Below are 19,376 nucleotides of genomic sequence, written 5' to 3' on the forward strand. Positions count from 1 at the left end.
TAAGACATGAAATACAAGAGCAGACACCCACATCCGAGGTACTTCCCTAGTCTGGGCCAGAGTTCCTCACACATTGAATGAGGGGCCTACCTCAGGCAGGCTTGGGCCTTTTTGAGCCGTCTCTCAAAGGCAAGTGAAACAAAATTATTTGAAAAGCTTCTGCTTTCAGCAAACAAAAATTCTTACACTATTTTCTCAAATAATTTATGCTTCTTAATGTAGATTCAAAGACTTGGTGAAAATGAACCAAGAAAAGCCCTAGTGGCACAACGGTTAAGAGCCTGGCCGCTAACCAAAAGGTCAGCAGTTTGAATCCACCAGCCCCTCCCTGGAAACCCTGCGGGCAGTTCTACTGTTCTATAGGGTCGCTATCAGTCAGAATTGACTCAGTGGCAACAGGTTTGGTGTTTTCTTTTCGTTTTTGGTATATAGGTATGAAGGACCCCTGGTGGTACAGTGGTTTAAGCACTCGGCTACTAATCTAAAGGTCAGCGGTTTGAACCCACCAGCTCCTCCACAGGAAAAGATGAAAGATGTGGCAGTCTACTTCCGTAAAGATTTACAGCCTTGGAAGCCCTATAGGGCAGTTCTACTCTATCCCATAGGGTCACTATGAGTCAGAATTGACTTTATGGCAACAGGTTTATTAGGCATCAATACGGTACTAATTGGTCACCCATACATGGACTACTATGTGCTCTTAAAAATATGAGGGAGATCCATATAAACTTATTTAGAAGTTAACATATAAATGCGTATGTGTCTGTATGTATGTACATACATATTCATTCTTATTTTAAGAATGTATTTTCTATAAACAAATTATTATAAAAATTAGTTCTCTCTGGGAGATGAGAATGGGTGTATGTAGCCAATAAGAAAAAGTTTTATTTTATCTTTCTATTCAGTTTGACCTGGTCATTTTAATTCCAGGAATTTGTCCTACCGAAATACTCACAAAGATGTCTGCGCACAGATGTTCAATGCAGCACTGTTTTAATAACAAAAAAAGAAAGACAGAGAGAGGGAAAGACAACTTAAGGACCCATCATAAGGAAATGGCTAAATATATCACAATATATCCAAAACACTAAAGAGTCTGTATCCTTTACCACTGGAGGTCAACCTATAGATGTGGGCATGGAAAGAATTCTAAAACATGTTTTTAAATGAAAAACAATTTGTCACAGAACAGTATGTACGGTATAGCACCATTTGCATAAAAAAATACGGTGTTAGTAGTGCATCATTTCTTCTTAGAAAAAGAGTGATGCTATGGCTTCCTTCTCCCTCCCCCTCCTCAAAAAAAAAAGAAAAAAAAAACACTCAGAAACAAGTTGTAAAAAACAGATGTTCTTTATAAATCAATCATACTATACGATCTATAAAATAGTTATTTTTAAAAGTCACAAATAGAGCAGTTATATAAAACCTGCTTGGAGTCAAGTACAGTTCAAACATGTTGCAAATCACATCTACTTTAGTGCTATCTTCCGAACAGATGTGGTTTAAACCCAGTGAAGCCTTGTATAATTTCATATTTAATAACAAACAAACAAAACAGACTATAAATATCCCAACTGTCATTTTGAAAAATACTAAGGGGTGAATGTTATTCTTCGTTACAAAACCGTCTATTACTTATACTACCTGAAGATTTCACTGAAGTCAGTAAAAAGTTATCCAAAATTTGGATTTACAAGTTTAAAATCTTCATTGTATTTTCCATGAAGTAAATAATGATACATACAAAAGCTGAAAGGATTAATAAAAATGAAAATTCCAATAAGTCAACAAACAGATTTCACTCAAAACCAGACATAAAAGAGGAAGCAAAAGCATTCTGCTTGCCTCTCTCTTCAGCATCTACTATGACACCTCGTCAAGTGGAACACACACATAGTCCATTGGTTCTCAAACCCTGGTGTCCATAAGGATCACGCACAGGCTGGTTAAAATGCAGACTCTTGGGCCTGTTCACCAAGCATCTCAGTATTACTGAGTCTGAGGAACCTTCGGGCTTTTAACAAGCTCCTTGATGATGTTGGAGACCCGGGGTGGTGCAAACGGGTAAGCGTTTGACTATTAACAGAAAGGTTGGCGGTTCCAACACACCCAGAGGCTCCTATGAAGAAAGTCCTGGCAATCTGCTTCCGAAAGGTCACAGCCTTGAAACCCTATGGCTCAGTTCTACTCAGCACACGTGGGGTCACCATGCGTTGAAACTGACTCGACAGCAACTGTTTTTTATGATGATGTCAATGGTGTCACACGAACCACGCTGAACACTTGAATTCTCCTGCCCAATCCTGACTCACAGCCCTTGTTTGGAAACTTGACTGTGGGAAGGTCACTTCTTTAGTTTTCTCATCTATAAAGTCACTTGTTGTACTGATAATCTCTGACAGCTGGCCCTTAAGCCCTAATAAGGCTGGACTGGGCCCAGATGTAAAAGAAATATAGTTTCAACTAAGAAATTAGTCTTCAAGCCAAGACTGATTTTTCCAAGTCACAGAATTCTGTCTTTTTGCCACCTTCTGGAAAGTCAGGTTCTGCCAGTTCAGTTTCAGGAAGCATCTGAGAAAAGGAATTCAGAAACTGACAACATCCTAACTCCGGGGCCATTTCTCATGCAAAGAGGGAAGCTTCTAGCAATCCTGAGGAGGTGCTGCATAACCGTGATATGTGGTAAGACCCACTTGGTTAGGAAATAACAGGAACATCCCCATAACGTTAAGCAGGGTCCAAATCTTACTGTAAAACTTCCATCTGGGGAGACAGACAAGTCAATAGGAGGTTTTAACACTGGTTGAACTTGTAGAGTAAGAGCTGGGCTTCCTGGAGAATCTACTTGAGGTAAGGGATATTTGCATCTGCTTTACAGTTCGGACACTTCGACAGAGCAGAGTGTTCTTTGCATGATCTCTGAAATCTTTTGAAACAAAGTAATAGACAAAGGGGTCAATGCAGCTGTTGAGAGTGGAGAGGCAGAGGGCTATGAGGTACAGGGCATAGACGTGGCTCTGGTCCCGGCTTTTAATCAGGAAATAATGCACCACGAGTAGAAGATTACTAGGAGTGAAGCAGATCAGGTACATGGCCAGGACAGTGACAATGAGTTTGATGGCTCTCTGCCTTTTCTTCCCCGAGTTTTCGTCCATGGCAGAAGATCGGAGCACTCTGATCATCAGCACATAGGCAGAGGCCGTCAGGAAGGCTGGGAACAGGAAGACTCCAATGGCCAGAGAGAGGAAATAATTGAACATGTCCCCCACCAACACCTCCTCAGGCAAAACATCGTGACAGGTTGTGATGTTAAGAGCTGGAATGTAGATGGTCTGCTTCACAACATACAAAGGGATGGTAACCAGCAGAATCAACAGCCAGATTCCCAGGGAGACACCTATGGCAATGTTTGCCTTCTTCCTGGGGTGCGTCATGGGGTTCATGATGACCCAGTACCTCTGCACACTGAGACAGGTCATGAAGAGAATGGAACAATACATGTTGCCGTAGAAAAAGCTAATCAGCACCTTGCAGAGAACATCCCCATACACCCAGTTGTTGCCATGTATGTGATAGGCAATCTTCAAAGGGAACCAGATAACAGAGAGGAGGTCTGCCAAGGCCAGATTGGCCATGTAAATCACTGCCGGGTGCTTCCTCTGTGTTCGAAAAACAAATACCCACAGGGCCATGCAATTACTCGGCAAACCAACCACAAATACAATCGTGTAGACAACTGGGAGGAAGACAGTGGTCAGTTTTCCAGTGAGAACGGAGGCAGAAAACTCATCCACGGAAAAGCCTGGTTTCACTGTAACTCCTTTTCCAGTGACTTGAAATGAGCCATTACTCCTACCAATAAGACTTCTTCCTTTAGAGCTTTTATTGAATCCTGTACAAAAAAGGCAAGGCAGACAAGGGTTACTACAGAAATAAACATTTCAGCACTAATGTTGTTTTGTTCAAATAAAACCACTTTAGACTAAGGCAGAAATATACCATTGGAGGGGGACCCAAAATGCTTACAGGGGCTTTCTCTGGGTGGTGGGGTTACTGGGATTTCTAATGTCTGGTTTTGTTTTCTTCAATGAGTATTTTTTTACTGGGGGGTTGTGAGTTGTATGCAGAACACATTGACGTCTATGAATTTTGAAAACACCGATAGTATTTTCATTTATTTTTACAAACTGTCCACAGGCATTAGTTCCTTACTACTCTTATCACATGACTATCAGCAGCCCCTTGATGGGTCAATTAGTAAAACTCAGTCTAGGATTGTGCAGTAATTCCTTTCCAAACCAAATTCTCAAGTGTGAGAGATAGGAAGAAAAGCCTGGCGATCTTCTTCCCTAAAATCAGCCAATGAAAACACTGTGGATCATAATGGTGCGCTCTACAACCAATCACGGGAATGGTACAGGACCAGGCAGTATTTTGTTCCATTGCGTACAGTGTCACCATGAGATGTGGCCAACTCAATGGAGGCTAACAACAGCCCCAGTGCCAGCTTTTGAATTTCTCACCTCATAATGGCTCTCTCTGCCATTCTGGCCCTAAGCAAGAATCCAGCCTGGCCCATCAGTCATTCCTTACCCTTGAGCCCTGCACAGGAAGACTCCCAGGGGCACAAGGGCCATTCCTCCTCCACCCACAAACACAGCCTCAGCAATGGACAAAGGACCACATCTGAACACATATTGTATGATTCCATTTTATTAAACATCCATAACAGGCAAATCCATAGAAAGCAGATTAGTGGTTGCCTAGGGTTGGGGGGAGGAGACCTGGCAGCATGACCGTTATGAAGGTTGGCAGTTGGAACCCACCCAATAGCTCAGTGGCAGAAAGACCTGTGGATCGGCTTCTGTAAAGATTACAGCCAAGAAAACCCTATGGGGCAGTTCTACTCTGTCACTATGAGTTGCTATTAACTCCAAAGCACCTAACAACAACAATAAGGCTGGGGTTGGTGTAGAGAATTTGCAGGGTGATGACTAAGGGGCATAGGGTATTTTGGGGGAGATAATGAAAGCGTTCTAAAATTGATTGTGGTGATGGATACACAACTCTGAATATACTAAAAGCTATTGAATTGTACACTTTAAATGGGTGAATTGTATGGCATGTGAAATATATCTCAATAAAGCTGTTAAAAAGTAACCCAGGAGAAGGGGCAAGAAGTAGGCTGGGGCCTAGACGAAGCAAGTTTGGCCAGGAGTTAATTACTGAAGCTGAGTGATGGCGATATGAGATTCATTTTAATATTCTACTTTTGTATGTTTAAAAATTTCCATAAAAACAAGCATATACCAAGTCCAGATGGCTGATGTAAGGAGAGACCCAAATTGGTTTTAAATAAGAATGCTAAAGTAGAGTGGGAAAAAGGAGTGAGAGAGGCAATATAACAAAGGAAATATGGCTTTAGGTTAGGTACAAGAAATACAAACTTGCTATCGAAGTTGTCAAGGATTTCATTATACTTGGATACACAATCAACTCCCATGGAAGCAGCAGTCAAGAAATCAGATGACATATTGCATTGGGCAAATCTGCTGCAAAAGACCACTTTAAAGTGTTGAAAAGCAAAGACGTCACTTTGAGAACTGAGGTGCCCCTGACCTAAGCCATGATATTTTCAACTGCCTCATATGCATGCAAAAGCTGAACAATGAATGAGGAAGACCGAAGAAGCATTGATGCATTTGAATTATGGTGTTGGAGAAGATTACTGAATATACTGTGGACTACCAGAAATCTCTCTGGAATGCTCCTTAGAAGCAAGGATGGCAAGACTTTGTCTTATCTACTCTGGACATGTTATCAAGAGGGAACGGTCCCTGGAGAAGGACATCATGCTTGGTAAAGTAGAGCGTCAGCGAAATAAAGGAAGACCCTCAACGAGATGGATTGACACAGTGGCGGCAACCATGCGCTCAGACAGCAACAATTGTGAGGATGGTGCAGGACCGGGCAGCATTTCATTCTGTTGTATATAAGATCGCTATAAGTCAGAACCGAATTGACAGCACCTATCAACAACACAAGAAATACTAAAAAAAAAGGAGAGAAAGAGTTCCTCCTGAGACTATTCTAACTTACAACCTTAAACGGTCTCAATCAAAATATTGTTTTTATTAATTGTGTTCATTTTACCTATCCTAGAACACATACAACAGCATGCTGCTTACATGTGAGTTATAATGCTGGTAAATGTCAAGACACTGCTGGAAGGTCCCCAGCGCAGTGCAGAGAGATTTTTGCCCTGTACTGCATTCTGTATCATTCACCAAAAGTCACATAACTTGTCCAGAGAAATGATGCTGCTCCAGCTCCCAGCTATATAACCTCACTGTGAACCAGGTAAAATCATTTCTATTTTACAGGGTTGAGAAATTAAACGCACATATGAAATTTAAACACATACAAAGTACCTAGCTATAAGAGCATCCTCATTTCTAGGGCTGTCCTATGAGCAGCAGTCCAACAATACCTGCTCAAGTATGAAAGAACACACACCTACAAATACTCAGTGCAGCACCCCTCACCCCCAATTCCAAATAAACAGGAAACAGCCAATATTTATCAACCCCCATTCCTAATTTATTCTGTCTCCAGCAGTCTCTGGCTGTAATGAAACACATTGCCATTGAGTCAATTCCAACTCATGGTGACCCCATGTATTATAGAGTAGAATTGCTCCATAGAGTTTTCTGGGCTGTAACCTTTATGGAAGCAGACCACCAGGCTTTTCTTCCAGGCTCCACTAGGTGGGTTTGAACCACCAACCTTTAGGTTAGTAGTCAAATGCAAACCATTTGCACCACCCTGGCTCTGGTAATAAAAAACCAACAAACAAACAAAAGGAGCCCTGGACATGACATGAAGAACAGGCTTGATGACACCCAAATGCCTTTCCCTTTCTTATATTGCTGTGCTAATGGCTTGATGGAGCAGTCACTGGCAGAATCCTGGGAATGTCCTTTCACCAGTGTGAAGTGAATGAAGGCCAGGGATTCATCTTCATGGAGCCTGGAACATCGAGTTTTGCTGTCCCCATTGAAATGAGTTCCCTCCCTTAGTTATGATGTCATCCTAGCCCATTTACTGTCCCAGATGAAATTTTCTTATTTATCCCTGGCTTATTAATGTGTATTGGGTAGTTCTAAGGTTACAATTCCATATTACGTATTTTTAAAAGATTTATTGAGCCAAGGTAGTGCAAGGAATGGTGCTAACTTCAATCACAAAATTTTATGTTATTCTTTCAACAACACTATGAGGTAAGTAGTATTTTATTTCTATTTTACAGATGAAGAAAGTGAAGCTCACAAAGGAGAAGGAAGAACACCAAAGACACAAGGAAAACATCAGCCCAAGAGACAGAAAGGGCAACATAAACCATAGACTCCATCAGCCTGAGACCAGAAGAACTGGATGGTGCCTGGCTACCATTAATGACCACCCTGACAGGGAACACAACAGAGAGTCCCTGATGGAGCAGGAGAAAGTGGGGTGCAGAACTCAAACTCTAGTAAAAAGACTAGACTTAATGGTCTGACTGAGACTGGAGGAACCCCCGAAGCTATGACCCCCGGACGCTCTGTCAGCCCAGAACTGAAACCATTCCTGAAGCTCACTCTTCAGACAAAGATTAGACTGGACTATAAAACATAAAATAATACTCGTGAAGAGTGTGCTTCTTAATTTAAGCAGATACACGAGACCAAATGTGTGGCTCCCATCCAGAGGCAGGATGAGAAGGCAGGAAGGGACAGGATCTGGTTGAATAGACACAAGAAACCCAGGGTGGGAAGGGGGAGTGTGCTGTCACATTATAGGATTGCAACTATTGTCATATAACAATATATGTATAAATTTTTGTACGAGAAATTAACTTGAACTGTAAACTTTCACCTAAAGCACAATTAAAATAAAGAAAGAAAGAAAGAATGCAAAGCTCGGAGAAAGTAAATAATTATCCCAGGGTCACACAGCTCACATGCTCTTTCAACCATAACACACTGAAATCATCTTAAAAAACAACATGTAGTTGCTAATCTGCTTAGCCCTTTCCTTTAAAACTAATGGTTCTCAATACTGGTTACACACTAGAATCATCTGGGGCTTTACAAAGTCCCATGCCCAGTTCCCACTCTCAGATTCTGATGTAATTGTTCTGAGACGGGGCATGAGATGAGCATCCATAATTTTTAAAAGCTTCCTGGGAGACTGTAATGTACTGCCGAAGTTGAAAACTATGAATTTAGAGTTGTGTGCTAGTGAGCTCGTTTCCCTCTTTCCTGTTCACAAGTAATATACTTAACCATAGTTGTCTACTTGCTCAGAGAGTTTGTAGCTTTCACTCAATACAACAACCAAGAACTGGCCTTCGTACAATGTATAGGGACTGTTGTCTTTGGATAGTTAAAAAACAAATAAACAAAAACAAAACAGCTGTTGTTAAGTCATTTCCCAGCTGCACTCCATAGGGTTTTTAAGGCTGTGATCTTTCGGAAGAGATTACCAGGACCTTCTTCCACGGTGCCCCTGGATGAGTTTGAACCACCAACTTTTCAGTAGTAGTCAAGCACTTAACCATTTATGCCATCCAGGGGCTTCTTTGCATCCTCACAAGTGCCTCCTTCTTCTAAGGAATCTTACCAATCACTGAGATGATGAACTGTGATCCTGGACAAACCAAAGGACTCTTACCAAGTGAAAGGCAGTTCAGGAGTAACTGCAGACACCACCTTCCCCCCTTTCCCACAAGATCTGGACAGACACATTCTACATCACTCTTATCAAAGCTTCGAGGTGCCTTCACTGAGGGGTGATCTTTCTGTTTATTTTACACAACAGATTTTATTGAATGCCAATATGTGTCAGGCACTGTTAGTGGTTCTCGATAGGGCTTATATTGCCCCTATAAACGGCATTTACAATTTGTGGAAGTTTTTTTTGATTGTCAAAGTGACTGGAAAGAAATACTGATATTAAGTGGTAGGCCAAGGATGCTAAATGTTCTATAATGTTCAAAACGGTCCTACACAATTCTCATGATAAGAATTGTCTTACCCCAAATACAAATAGCACCTCTACTGAGAAATGCTAACACTGTATATAATACAGATTCTGGGATTCAACTTCTTGCCCCTTCAGAGACAGTGGCTATGATCATCATCATCCTGTTTCTGCTGAGCCATATTAAAGGACTTTTCAGTCAGTAAATTTGTCAGCCAGAAATTATTGAGCCGTTACTGTACACTGAAGCCTTAACAGGTACTATGTAGAAGGAAAAGAAAACAGTTTGTTTGTTTGTTTGTTTGTTTGTTTTTTACTTCAGGGAGCTTACAATCTAATTGGAGAAACAAAATGTATACTTATAAAAAGATTTAAGAGCATTTACAAAACAACATACCAGCTAGCACATATACTGGGACAAAAATAGGATGTGGTAATGAAAAAAAACAGTGTTCAGAATCAGACAAGATTAGGTTTAAATTACGGTCTTAAAAAAAATTTTTTCTTTTGTCAGATCTTGAGCAGATACTCAACATCTCTGAGCATCAGTTTTCTTATCTGTAAAATGGGATGACATTTACCTTCCAGGGTTTAAATAAGTATTACAAACAGTGCATCTAATTGTCTAGTACAATACTTGTAACATAAAAGTGCTCAGTAAGCAGTATTTTCTATTGTCAAGACCGTAATATGATAATAAAAGACTGTGATCATTAAGGTCGCGTGTCAACTTGGCTGGACCATGATTCTCAGTGGTTTGGCAGTTATGATGTAGTTTGGCAGTTGTATTATGATGTAATCACTTCCATGATGAGATCTGCTATGAGTAGCCAATCAGGTGAAAAGGAATTTCCTTAGGGGTGTGGCCTGTATCCAATATAGGCGGACTTTCTGGCAGGGCTCCTGGGCTTTTGCCTGCTCTGGATCATGCAGCTGACTCCTGTTTGTCTGACCTCTGGTTCTTGGGGCTTGAGCTAACAGTTTACCTGTCATCTTGGCTGCCTATCTTGGGATTTGTGGGTCTCTGCAGCCTGTGAGCCAGAGGTCTGCTGTCTGACCTGCTGATCTTGGGTTCACCAGCCCCTGTAACTATGTGAGTCAGGAGAAGCCTCCAGCCTGACCCACGGACTTCAGACTTTCCAGCCTTTACAACTGCATGAGCCATTTCCTTGATATAAATCTCTTTCTATACATATTTATACATTTTACTGGTTTTGCTTCTCTAGAGAACCCAGCCAAAGACAGTGACTGAACAACATCATCAATTGACTAAAACTGATTGATGTTTATAGAACCCTCCACCTGACAATAGCAGAATACATTTACCAAAATAGACCATTATCTTGGGTCATAAAATAAATCATGACACATTTTAAAAGAATTGAAATACATATAAAATACGTTCTCTGACCATAATTGATCTAAATTAAAAATCAATAACAGAAAGATAAGAAAAAAAATCTCCAATCACTTGGAAATTAAACAAGACACTTCTAAATAATCCATAGATCAAAGAAATCTCAAAGGATATTAAAAAGTATATGGAAGGAATGAAAATTAAAATATAACATATCAATATTTTTAGAATTCACTTAAAGCAGTACTTAGAGGGAAATTTATAACATTAAAAGAATATATTAGAAAATAAAAAAGGTCTCATATCAATTGTCTAAGCTTCTGTCTCAGGAAACTACAGAAAGAAGAATAAATTAAACCAAAATTGTACAAAAGGAAAGAAATGCTAAAGATAAGAGCAGAAATTAATGAAATTTTAAAAAATGGAGAAAATAAATAAAACCAAAGCTGGTTCTTTAAAAAGATCAATAAATTTAATAAATCTCTAGCAAGGCTGACAAATAAAAAAAGAGAAAAAATACAAATTATCAATATCAGGAAGGAAAGAGGGGTTATCACTGAAGACCCTGTAGTCATAAAAGCACAATAAGACGATACTATGAACAACTCTCCACACAGAAATTCAACAACTTAGATGAAGTCACCAATTCCTCAAAAGCCTCAATCTATCAAAACTTTCCCAAGATTAAACAGATATCCTGAATAGCCCTATAATTATTATAGAAGTTAATTTCATAGTTTAAAAACTTCTGAAAAATAAATATCCAGGTCCAGGTAGTTTCACTGGCAAATTTATCAAACAATTAAAGAAGATATTACGCTGATTCACAATCTCTTCCAGAAAATAGGAGTGAAAACTTTAAAACTTGCTTTATAATGCCAGCATTACCCCATACCAAAACCAGACAAAGAGTGCGTAAAAAGGAAAATTAAAGACCAATAACCCTCATGAATATAAATGCAAAAATCCTCAAGAAAATATTGGCAAATTGAGTCCAGCAATATTAAAAAGAATAATACATCATGACCAATTGGAGCTTTTCCTGGGGATACAAAGCTGGTTCAGAATTCAAAAATCAGTCAGTGTAATCCACCATTTAACAGTCTAGAAGAAAACAACACATTACCATATCAATGGGTGCTATAAAAAGCTTTGACAAACTACAACAAAAACAAACTGTCAGCAAACTAAGAGTAGAAGGACACTTCTTTAATCCGATAAAAGGCATCTATGAAAAACCTGCAGCTAACATCCTTCTTAATGGTGAAGAGCTGTGTACCTGTCCTCTAAGATCAGGAACAAGGAAAGGATATCCACTCTCACAACTCCTATTCAACAGTGTACTGCAAGTTCTGTCTAGTGCCATAAAGTAAGAAAAACAAAGAAAGGACATACAGATTGGAAAGAAAGACACTATCCCTATTTGAAGATGACACTATTATCTATGTAAATATCCCAGGGAATGTAACAAAAAATATCTCTTAGAACTGATAAGTCAGTTTAGCAAGGTCACAGGATACAAGGTCAACACACAAAATTTAATTGTATTTCTTTATACAAGCAATGAACTACTGGGAATCAAAATTACAAAAATATATATGATACCAATTATAATTGCTCCAAAAACTGCAATAATTAAGTAGAAATATAACAAAACTTGTACAGGATATGTATGCTGAAAACTATAAAATGCTGATAAAAAATATCAAAGAAGACCTAAATAAATGGAGAGACACACCATGAGCTTGGATTGGAGGAATCAGCATAGTAAAGATGTCAGTTCTCCCCAAAGTAATCTATAGATTCAACATAATACCAGTAAAAGTCACAGCAGGTGTTTTGCTGTTATTGTTGCTATAACCAAGAAATTAGCAACAACAATTTCTAAAAGTTATTATGAAAGGACAAAGGAAACAGAAAGCTAAAACAATTTTGAAAAAAGAACAAAGTTGGAAGAATCACACTACTCAATTTTAAGACTTACTATAAAGCTACGGAAGCCCTGGTGGTGTAACGGTTAAGAGCTTGGCTGCTAACCAAAGGGGGCAGTTCTACTCTGTTCTATATGGTCGCTATGAGTCGAAACCGACTGGACAGCAATGGGTTTTTTTTGTTGTTGTTATAAAGCTACTGTAATTAAAACAGTGTGGCATTGGCAAAGGATCAGACACTCGGATCAATGGAACAGAATAGAGTCCAGAAATAGACCCACACAAATAGGGTCATTTGATCTTCGACAAAGATAGCAAAGAAATTCATCAGGAAAAAAAGATAATCTTTTAAACAAATGGAACAAGTAGTCACCCACATACAAAAACAAACAAATCCTGACAACAATCTCACACCTTATACAAAGATTAACTCAAAATGGTGCATCCATATCAGTTTAAAATGTAAAACTTTAATAAAACTTTTAAAAAACAAAATGTAAAACCTTAAAACTTTTAGAAAACGTAGGAGAAAATCTACATGACCTGAATTTAGACAAAAAGTTGTTAGAAATGAAGCAAGAAGCATGATCCATAAAAGAAAAAAAATAGTTCTTCATCAAAATTAAGAACTTGTTCTCTGTCAAAGAAACTCTTGAAAATGAAAAGACCAGCTAAAGACTGGGAGAAAATATTTACGATTTATATACCCAACAAAACACATGTATTTAGAATATATAAATAACTCCCAAAACTCAACAGCATCTCATCAAAAAACTCATCAAAAGAGTAAAAAGAGAAACCTACAGACTGGGAAAAAATTTTTGGCTACAACATAGCTGACAAGGGTCTAAACTCTAAAATCTACAAAATATTTCAACACCTCAATAACAAAAAGACAAATAATCCAATTTAAAAATGGGCAAAGGATATGAACAGACATTTCTCCAAATAAGACATTTAGGTGGCTAACAGATACATGAGGAAATGCTCACAATCATTAGCCATTACCTGTTGCTGTTGAGTCGATTCTGACTCATAGCGACCCTATAGCAACCCTATCAGAACGACGAGATACTATCTCACCCTGACAATACTGGCATTAATCTAAAAAACATAAAATGAAAAATGGTGGAGAAGTTGCAGGGAGATTGGAACTCTTATGCACTGCTGGTGGAAATGTAAAATGGTGCAACCACTATGGAAAACAATAGGGAGCCTCCTTAAAAAGCTAGAAATAGAAATATTATATGATCCAGCAATCCCACTTCTAGGAATATACCCTAGAGAGACAAAACCCATCTCACGAATAGAGATATGCACACCCATGTTCATTGCAGCACTGTTCACAATAGCAAAAAGGTGGAAACAACCTAATGCCTATCAACAGATGAATAGAAAAACAAATTATGGTACATACACACAACTGAATACTGTACAACGATAAAGAACAAAGATGAATCTGTGAAACATCTCACAACAAGGATCTGAAGGACATTATGCTGAGTGAAATAAGTCAGTCACAAAAAGACAAATATTGTATGAGACCACTATTTAAAAAAAAACAAACACACTTTATTATTTTAAGAACACGCCTCCTGTGATCCACCTTCCTCACCAGGCCAAGTATAAAGCAAATAATTTATTTGGGTTAACTCTCTTCTTTTCTCTTCTTCTCTACTATCCCTTCACTGGAAATCTTCTTTTGCTCCTACCCTTTGGGAGCACAGGCTGAAAAATAAAAAGCTTCAATTGCCTCATATGTCTCTTGGTACACTTTTAGTAAATCTTCACAAGTGTTCTTTCAGAATGAACTGTTCTCCTCTTAACACTTGCCCAGGTAATAAAACCATAAGAAAGTCAAACACAAACTTCACTAAAACATCACCTATCAAGGTTAATTGGTAACTACAAGGCAAGCAAGGGGACCAAACACAAATTTGAAGTTCCATCTTCATTTCATTCTAATTATAGAAGATTGGACATACTCTATGTGTCTAATTAAAAAATTATGATACATCCTCCTGTAACATATTTTAGCATCATTAAAAATGTTTTATATTTGACATGCTACTGATTAGTTTATATAAGTATACTTATACGAGAATATTTCTATATTTATGGGTATATATTTTATACATGTGAGTATGCAAGTGTCTGAAAAGGTTATACAGCAAAATGTTAGCAGTGGTTACTTTGGGTTCTGAAGTTTGGGGTGAGAGAATAGAAGTTCCAGTCTCCAAAAGAGAAATGGAATTATATGCATCACAGGAGACTTCCCAGGCCCGTGACATGGTAGAGAGAATACGTGACTGAGATACCAACCAAGCCAGTCGATTCTGATTCATAGCAACCCTGTAGGGCAGAGTAGAACTGCCCCATACGGTTTCGAAGGCTGTAAATCTTTACAGAAGCTGACTGCCACATCTTTCTCGTGCAAAGTGGCTGGTGGGTTCGAACAACCCACCTTTTGGTTAGCAGCCAAGCGCACCACCAGATTTAAATGTGACTCTGCCGTTGTCCACAGGGTCCCTCTGGACAAGCCCTTTCATTTCACGGTGACCTTATGTGTGTCAGAGTAGAATTGTGCTCCATAGGGTTTTCACTGGCTTATTTTTCAGAAGTAGATTGCCAGGCCTTTCTTCCAAGGTGCCTTTCCATTTGCAGCCAAGTACTAGTTAACCATTTGCACCAACCAGGGACTCCTCATTCAATATTTACTGAGGCCCATTAGGTGACTGAGACTGTGTTAGACCATGGTGATAGAGACACTAGGCTCCCTGGCCTCTAGGAGTTTATGATCCAGTGAGGAGACAGATTAAATGTATGTTCCCAAATAATTATCAGTTACTTTGTGATAGAAAAGGACAGTGGGATCTGATGAAGTGTTTTTTTTCCCCCCGGCCTCGCCACCTCCCAATTCCATGTTCCCCTCTGTAAAATGAGAGGGTTGTACTCTAGGCTGAGTTCCCTTCTAAGAGTCTTTTGGGGTAAGGCCTTTGGGAAGAAAAACCCAAAATCTGTCCCGTTACAAACTGTGGAGCATGTTGAAGAGTCAAGCTAAAAGGGGATGAACAAAGATTGAGGAGCAGCAAAGCTTTCATGATAGTCTATTCTTAATCAAAACCAATTTAGAGTTTTAAGTTGGGAGGAAAGCTCCATTTACCTAAAACTTCAGTGTTACTTAACTAACCCCGTAGGAAATTTACCCTGCAGAGGAATAAAAGTATGCAGAGGGAAAAAGCCAAGGTGCAATATTAAATAGCTCTAGTTAACAAGTAACTTGATTTTTTTTTTGTTTGTTAAATCAAGTTCACATTATACTCCAGGGATCCACCCCATCCCTGGACCTCTCACTTTGTAAACACAGAGAACACTCAAAATACTTTGGGCATGGTTCCTATCTTACTGCCTGTATCATAAAAGTATTGAATCATTGACACCCACATATTTTCTTTAAAGTTTGCACACACTAAGTTTGCTCCTGAATGTTAAGTTTCCAACTTTAAACGACAAAGGCAAATGGGAAAGTGTTCATCACAGTTTTTAATATTTCCCATAAATAAATGCCTTTACTCTGATGTTGGCCAGTAAAAATGTATACCAGTGGTGTAGTTTTCAAGCTCATATTATTACACCCTTTTCTGTAACTGCAGAGGGAAGAGAATCACATTCTTCCATCTAATTCAATTCACTGTGATTTGCTCTTTTATGACATTTTTATGAAGAGGAAGATACAAGTGAGAAACTGCCCTCATATTAATATACTCACCCTTGATTAATGTCTGTCAAATTTCAGTTATTTTTATACCACCTTCCTGAATTTCCCCATTTAAGGCAAGCCCACACTATTGGGGCCAGGTGTATTTTACAGTTGAGAGTCTAAGATTTACAAAAGTAATATCATGCATATTTCGACTATTACATAGGACCTCTGTATAGCACCCAGAGTCAAACACGTGAATATTTCTGCAGCAAAATGTTTAAACATTCACACAAAAGGAGATGAACACAGAAAAATAACAGTCTCACATTAGTTCAGTTCGGGTTTTGCTGCAGATGTGTTACCATAAACTTATTTAAAAACAAAACAAAAGAAACAAAAAAGCCTGTTTTTTGTTTTGTTTTGTTTTTTTAATTTTAGAATTGTAGATACATTAGTGAGACCTCACCTCTCTTTAACCCAACCATTTTAATACAAATAAATGTTGTTGCTGTTTTTATAATTAACAAAAGGCGGAAAAAGTGAGAAACTGCCTTTCACTGCGGGTCTGCCGACTTCGAAGGGAAATTAACATCTCCCTTTTGATGCTACCCACGCAGCCCCCAAACGCCTCCCGGGCCTCTGTTAGCATCACAAAAGCGCGTTCGCAAGCCAAACTTCCCCCATTCCCTAAGAGGCCTGCTCTGCCCAGGAGATTCCAGTCCTAGAAGAACAAGTTCGAGCACACTCCGAGTAGCAAACCCCGAGCAGCACACCCGCCAAGGCCGGCAGTCGCACACAAGGGTCCGAAATTCCAGGCCCGGAAGACCACCTGGTGGAATAAAAGGCAGGGTCTAAGAAGTTCCAGGAGCCCTGGTGGTGCAAACGGTTAAGCGCTAGACTGTTAACCAAAAGTTGGCGGTTCGAACCCAGCCAGCGGCTCCGCGGGAAAAAGATCTGCCGATCTGCTCCGGTAAAAACTACAGCCTAGAAAACCCTATGGGGCAGTTCTACTCTGTCACATGGGGTCTCTATGAGTCAAAATCGACTCCACGGCACCTAACAAGAAGTTCCACCTGTAAACGCACGTTAAGCCGAGCTGGCCTAAAACTCGAGGCTAAGCGTTCCTTACCCCGGCAACTGACTTTCAGAATACCCCCGGGTACCATGTGGGCCACCCTACTTTGCTAGGAGCTGCGGACCCAGAATGGGCCTTCAACGCCGACGCCAGAAAGTGGCCTCCACGGGTTGGAGGAGGGTGTGAAGAACATGGTAGAAGGCTCCCAGGCTTCGGACTCCCAACCACCCCACCCAGCCCAGTGCCATCAACCTCGCTAACGACCCGGGACCCCGCGGGACCAGCACGGAGAAAGTCACCAGGGTGTGTGAAAAGCTCTTAACCACTTTGTGTTTTCAAAGACACCAACCCAGGGGAGGGGAGTCTGAACCTTCCAGGCACCTTTGAGACGCGGGCACTCATTCCTCCCCTCCTTCCTCCGCCACCAAGAGCTGGGGCCTGGGAGTCTCAGCACCAAAGCCTCTCTGGTAAGCGGGGGAAGGCGTAACCACCCTTCTTTGGAGGCATCTCTGCCTCCTACCGGGCTCCGCCGACTACAGCCGCTCATCATCGTCCCAGCTGGTGGCTCCTCGGTGCGGGGATCCCTCATCAAAGCCGCCGGTGCAGGGAGTTGGTGGCGGCGGCAGAAAACCTAGCACCTAAGCCGCTGCCACCATCTGCCCAGCGAGTCCAGAACTCCGCGCCGTTCAAGGGCCGTGCACCCCAACTCCTCAGCAGTACGAGCCCTCCTTCCCCCAGTTTCTCACCTTGGGTGCTGTGACTGCAGGAAGCGGTGGCCGCCAGCAGGATTGCAGCCCCCAGCAGCCATGCCGTGTTCGGGAGCCTCATCCTTCCAGCAGCCCCCACGCCGGCGGGACAGGGAACTCGCCGTCACTGATTCTAAGCTCCAGAGCCCCACTCGCTGCTCTGAGAGAAACCCACTGTCTCACCTTCCCCTACCTGGAGCCTCTGCGCGCGCCTCCCCCAGCCCGGTAGGTTTCAGTGAAACCGGAGCTGCTAGACTCACCTGCTGGAGGCCACGCCCCGAGGCAGGAACGCGCTGCTCGGCCCCGCCCACTTCGAACGTTTGGCGCCCGAGCTCCGCCCCGGGCCACCTGGCCTTGCTGACCCGCCACTCCTGCCCAAAGTGCACAATCCAGCCTCTGTCCTCTAGGCTGCCGGGCCGCCCGCAGGGGAGATTGGGCGGATGAGAAGACTCAATGGAATGCAGATATCCAAGCCAGGGCCATACCTTTAACCTTTGATTATTCCTGGAGAGCCAGTGAGGAGCCCTGGTAGAGCAACTTACCTTCTGTAAGTTTTACGTTTACTTATAATATAGGGTTAATATTTTTTACTTTAAAGATGTCTAAGGGTACGATAAAGGTGCCTTGGTGGCGCAACGTTTAGTGCTCAGCTGTTAACCAAAAAGTTGGCAGTTCAATCCACCCAGTGTCTCCCCGGGAGAAAGACCTGGCGATCCGCTCCGGAAAAGATTACAGCCTAGAAAACCCTGTGGGGTAGTTTTTCTCTCACATGGGGTCACTATGAGTAGGAATCGACTCAACGGCACACAACAACAACAAAAAGAAGAAAATAAATTGTGACTGTGTTTGGTGCATGGGAGAAGCTCCACAAATGTTCTTTTTGTTCCCTTCCTCTCTCTCGGGGTCTTCTTCAGCTCCGCCCCTAGTGTGTACCCCAGTTCTCAGGATGCTGGCTCCAAGGGACACACTCCTCAGTCCATGCCCTTCTACATACCTCTGATGGTAAATATTGACAGGGACCTTCATCATCTTGTCCAGGAGACTATTCTCCTGATGGGTATGGGGGTCACTCCTGGGCGCTCCTCCCGAAGGGAGATACCCCATCCCTATACGTCCCTTCAATATTTCCAAGCCTTCATTTCCTCATCTGTAAAATGAGGATAATAAAAGTGTCTTTCTTATAAGATGGTTGTGAGGATTCAGTGTGCTAAATACCCATAAACCATTTTTTAATACAGTTCCTGGTAAGCACTCAAGAAATCGTAGCTACTGTAGAATGACTGCTTCCTCTTCCTCTTTCCGGAGAAAAGTGCATCAGAGCCCAGCCCCTTTCTATGTAAAATTTCACTGGTGTTTTATAGAAACGTGCCTTGAATCATCCAAATTTCCGATGAAAGATTTCATTGAGCAGTACTGTGAGTTAATGAATTATCGTAACAATGTGGTTTCGCCCAGCAGCTTGACTGAATGAACTACATTCATTTGAGTCCCTTTGCCGATATTTGGATTGGAGTTTTCTGTGACTGATGAAGTACAG

The 19,376-nt window shown here is 41.0% G+C and overlaps 1 protein-coding gene across 1 annotated transcript; it reads right to left on the minus strand.

The window, feature by feature from the left end:
• Positions 1-1,296: 1,296 nt before the first annotated feature.
• Positions 1,297-18,055, minus strand: F2RL1 (F2R like trypsin receptor 1). Its single transcript, XM_004374481.2, has 2 exons — positions 17,840-18,055; positions 1,297-3,898 (listed from the first exon to the last, which is right to left on the minus strand). The coding sequence occupies exons 1-2, from the start codon at positions 17,919-17,921 to the stop codon at positions 2,787-2,789; spliced, it is 1,194 nt and encodes a 397-aa protein (XP_004374538.1). The 5' UTR covers positions 17,922-18,055; the 3' UTR covers positions 1,297-2,786.
• Positions 18,056-19,376: the final 1,321 nt, after the last annotated feature.

This window comes from Trichechus manatus, unplaced genomic scaffold, assembly GCF_000243295.1.
Source record: "Trichechus manatus latirostris isolate Lorelei unplaced genomic scaffold, TriManLat1.0 scaffold00029, whole genome shotgun sequence".
NCBI lineage: Eukaryota > Metazoa > Chordata > Mammalia > Sirenia > Trichechidae > Trichechus > Trichechus manatus.

Excerpts from the sequence above, each read along its gene's own strand:
- F2RL1 (XM_004374481.2), bottom strand. The coding sequence starts at position 17,921 with ATGAGGCTCCCGAACACGGCATGGCTGCTGGGGGCTGCAATCCTGCTG. Across the intron at positions 3,899-17,839 it reads CTGCAGTCACAGCACCCAAG|GATTCAATAAAAGCTCTAAA; the intron begins GTGAGAAACTGG and ends TTTTTTGTACAG.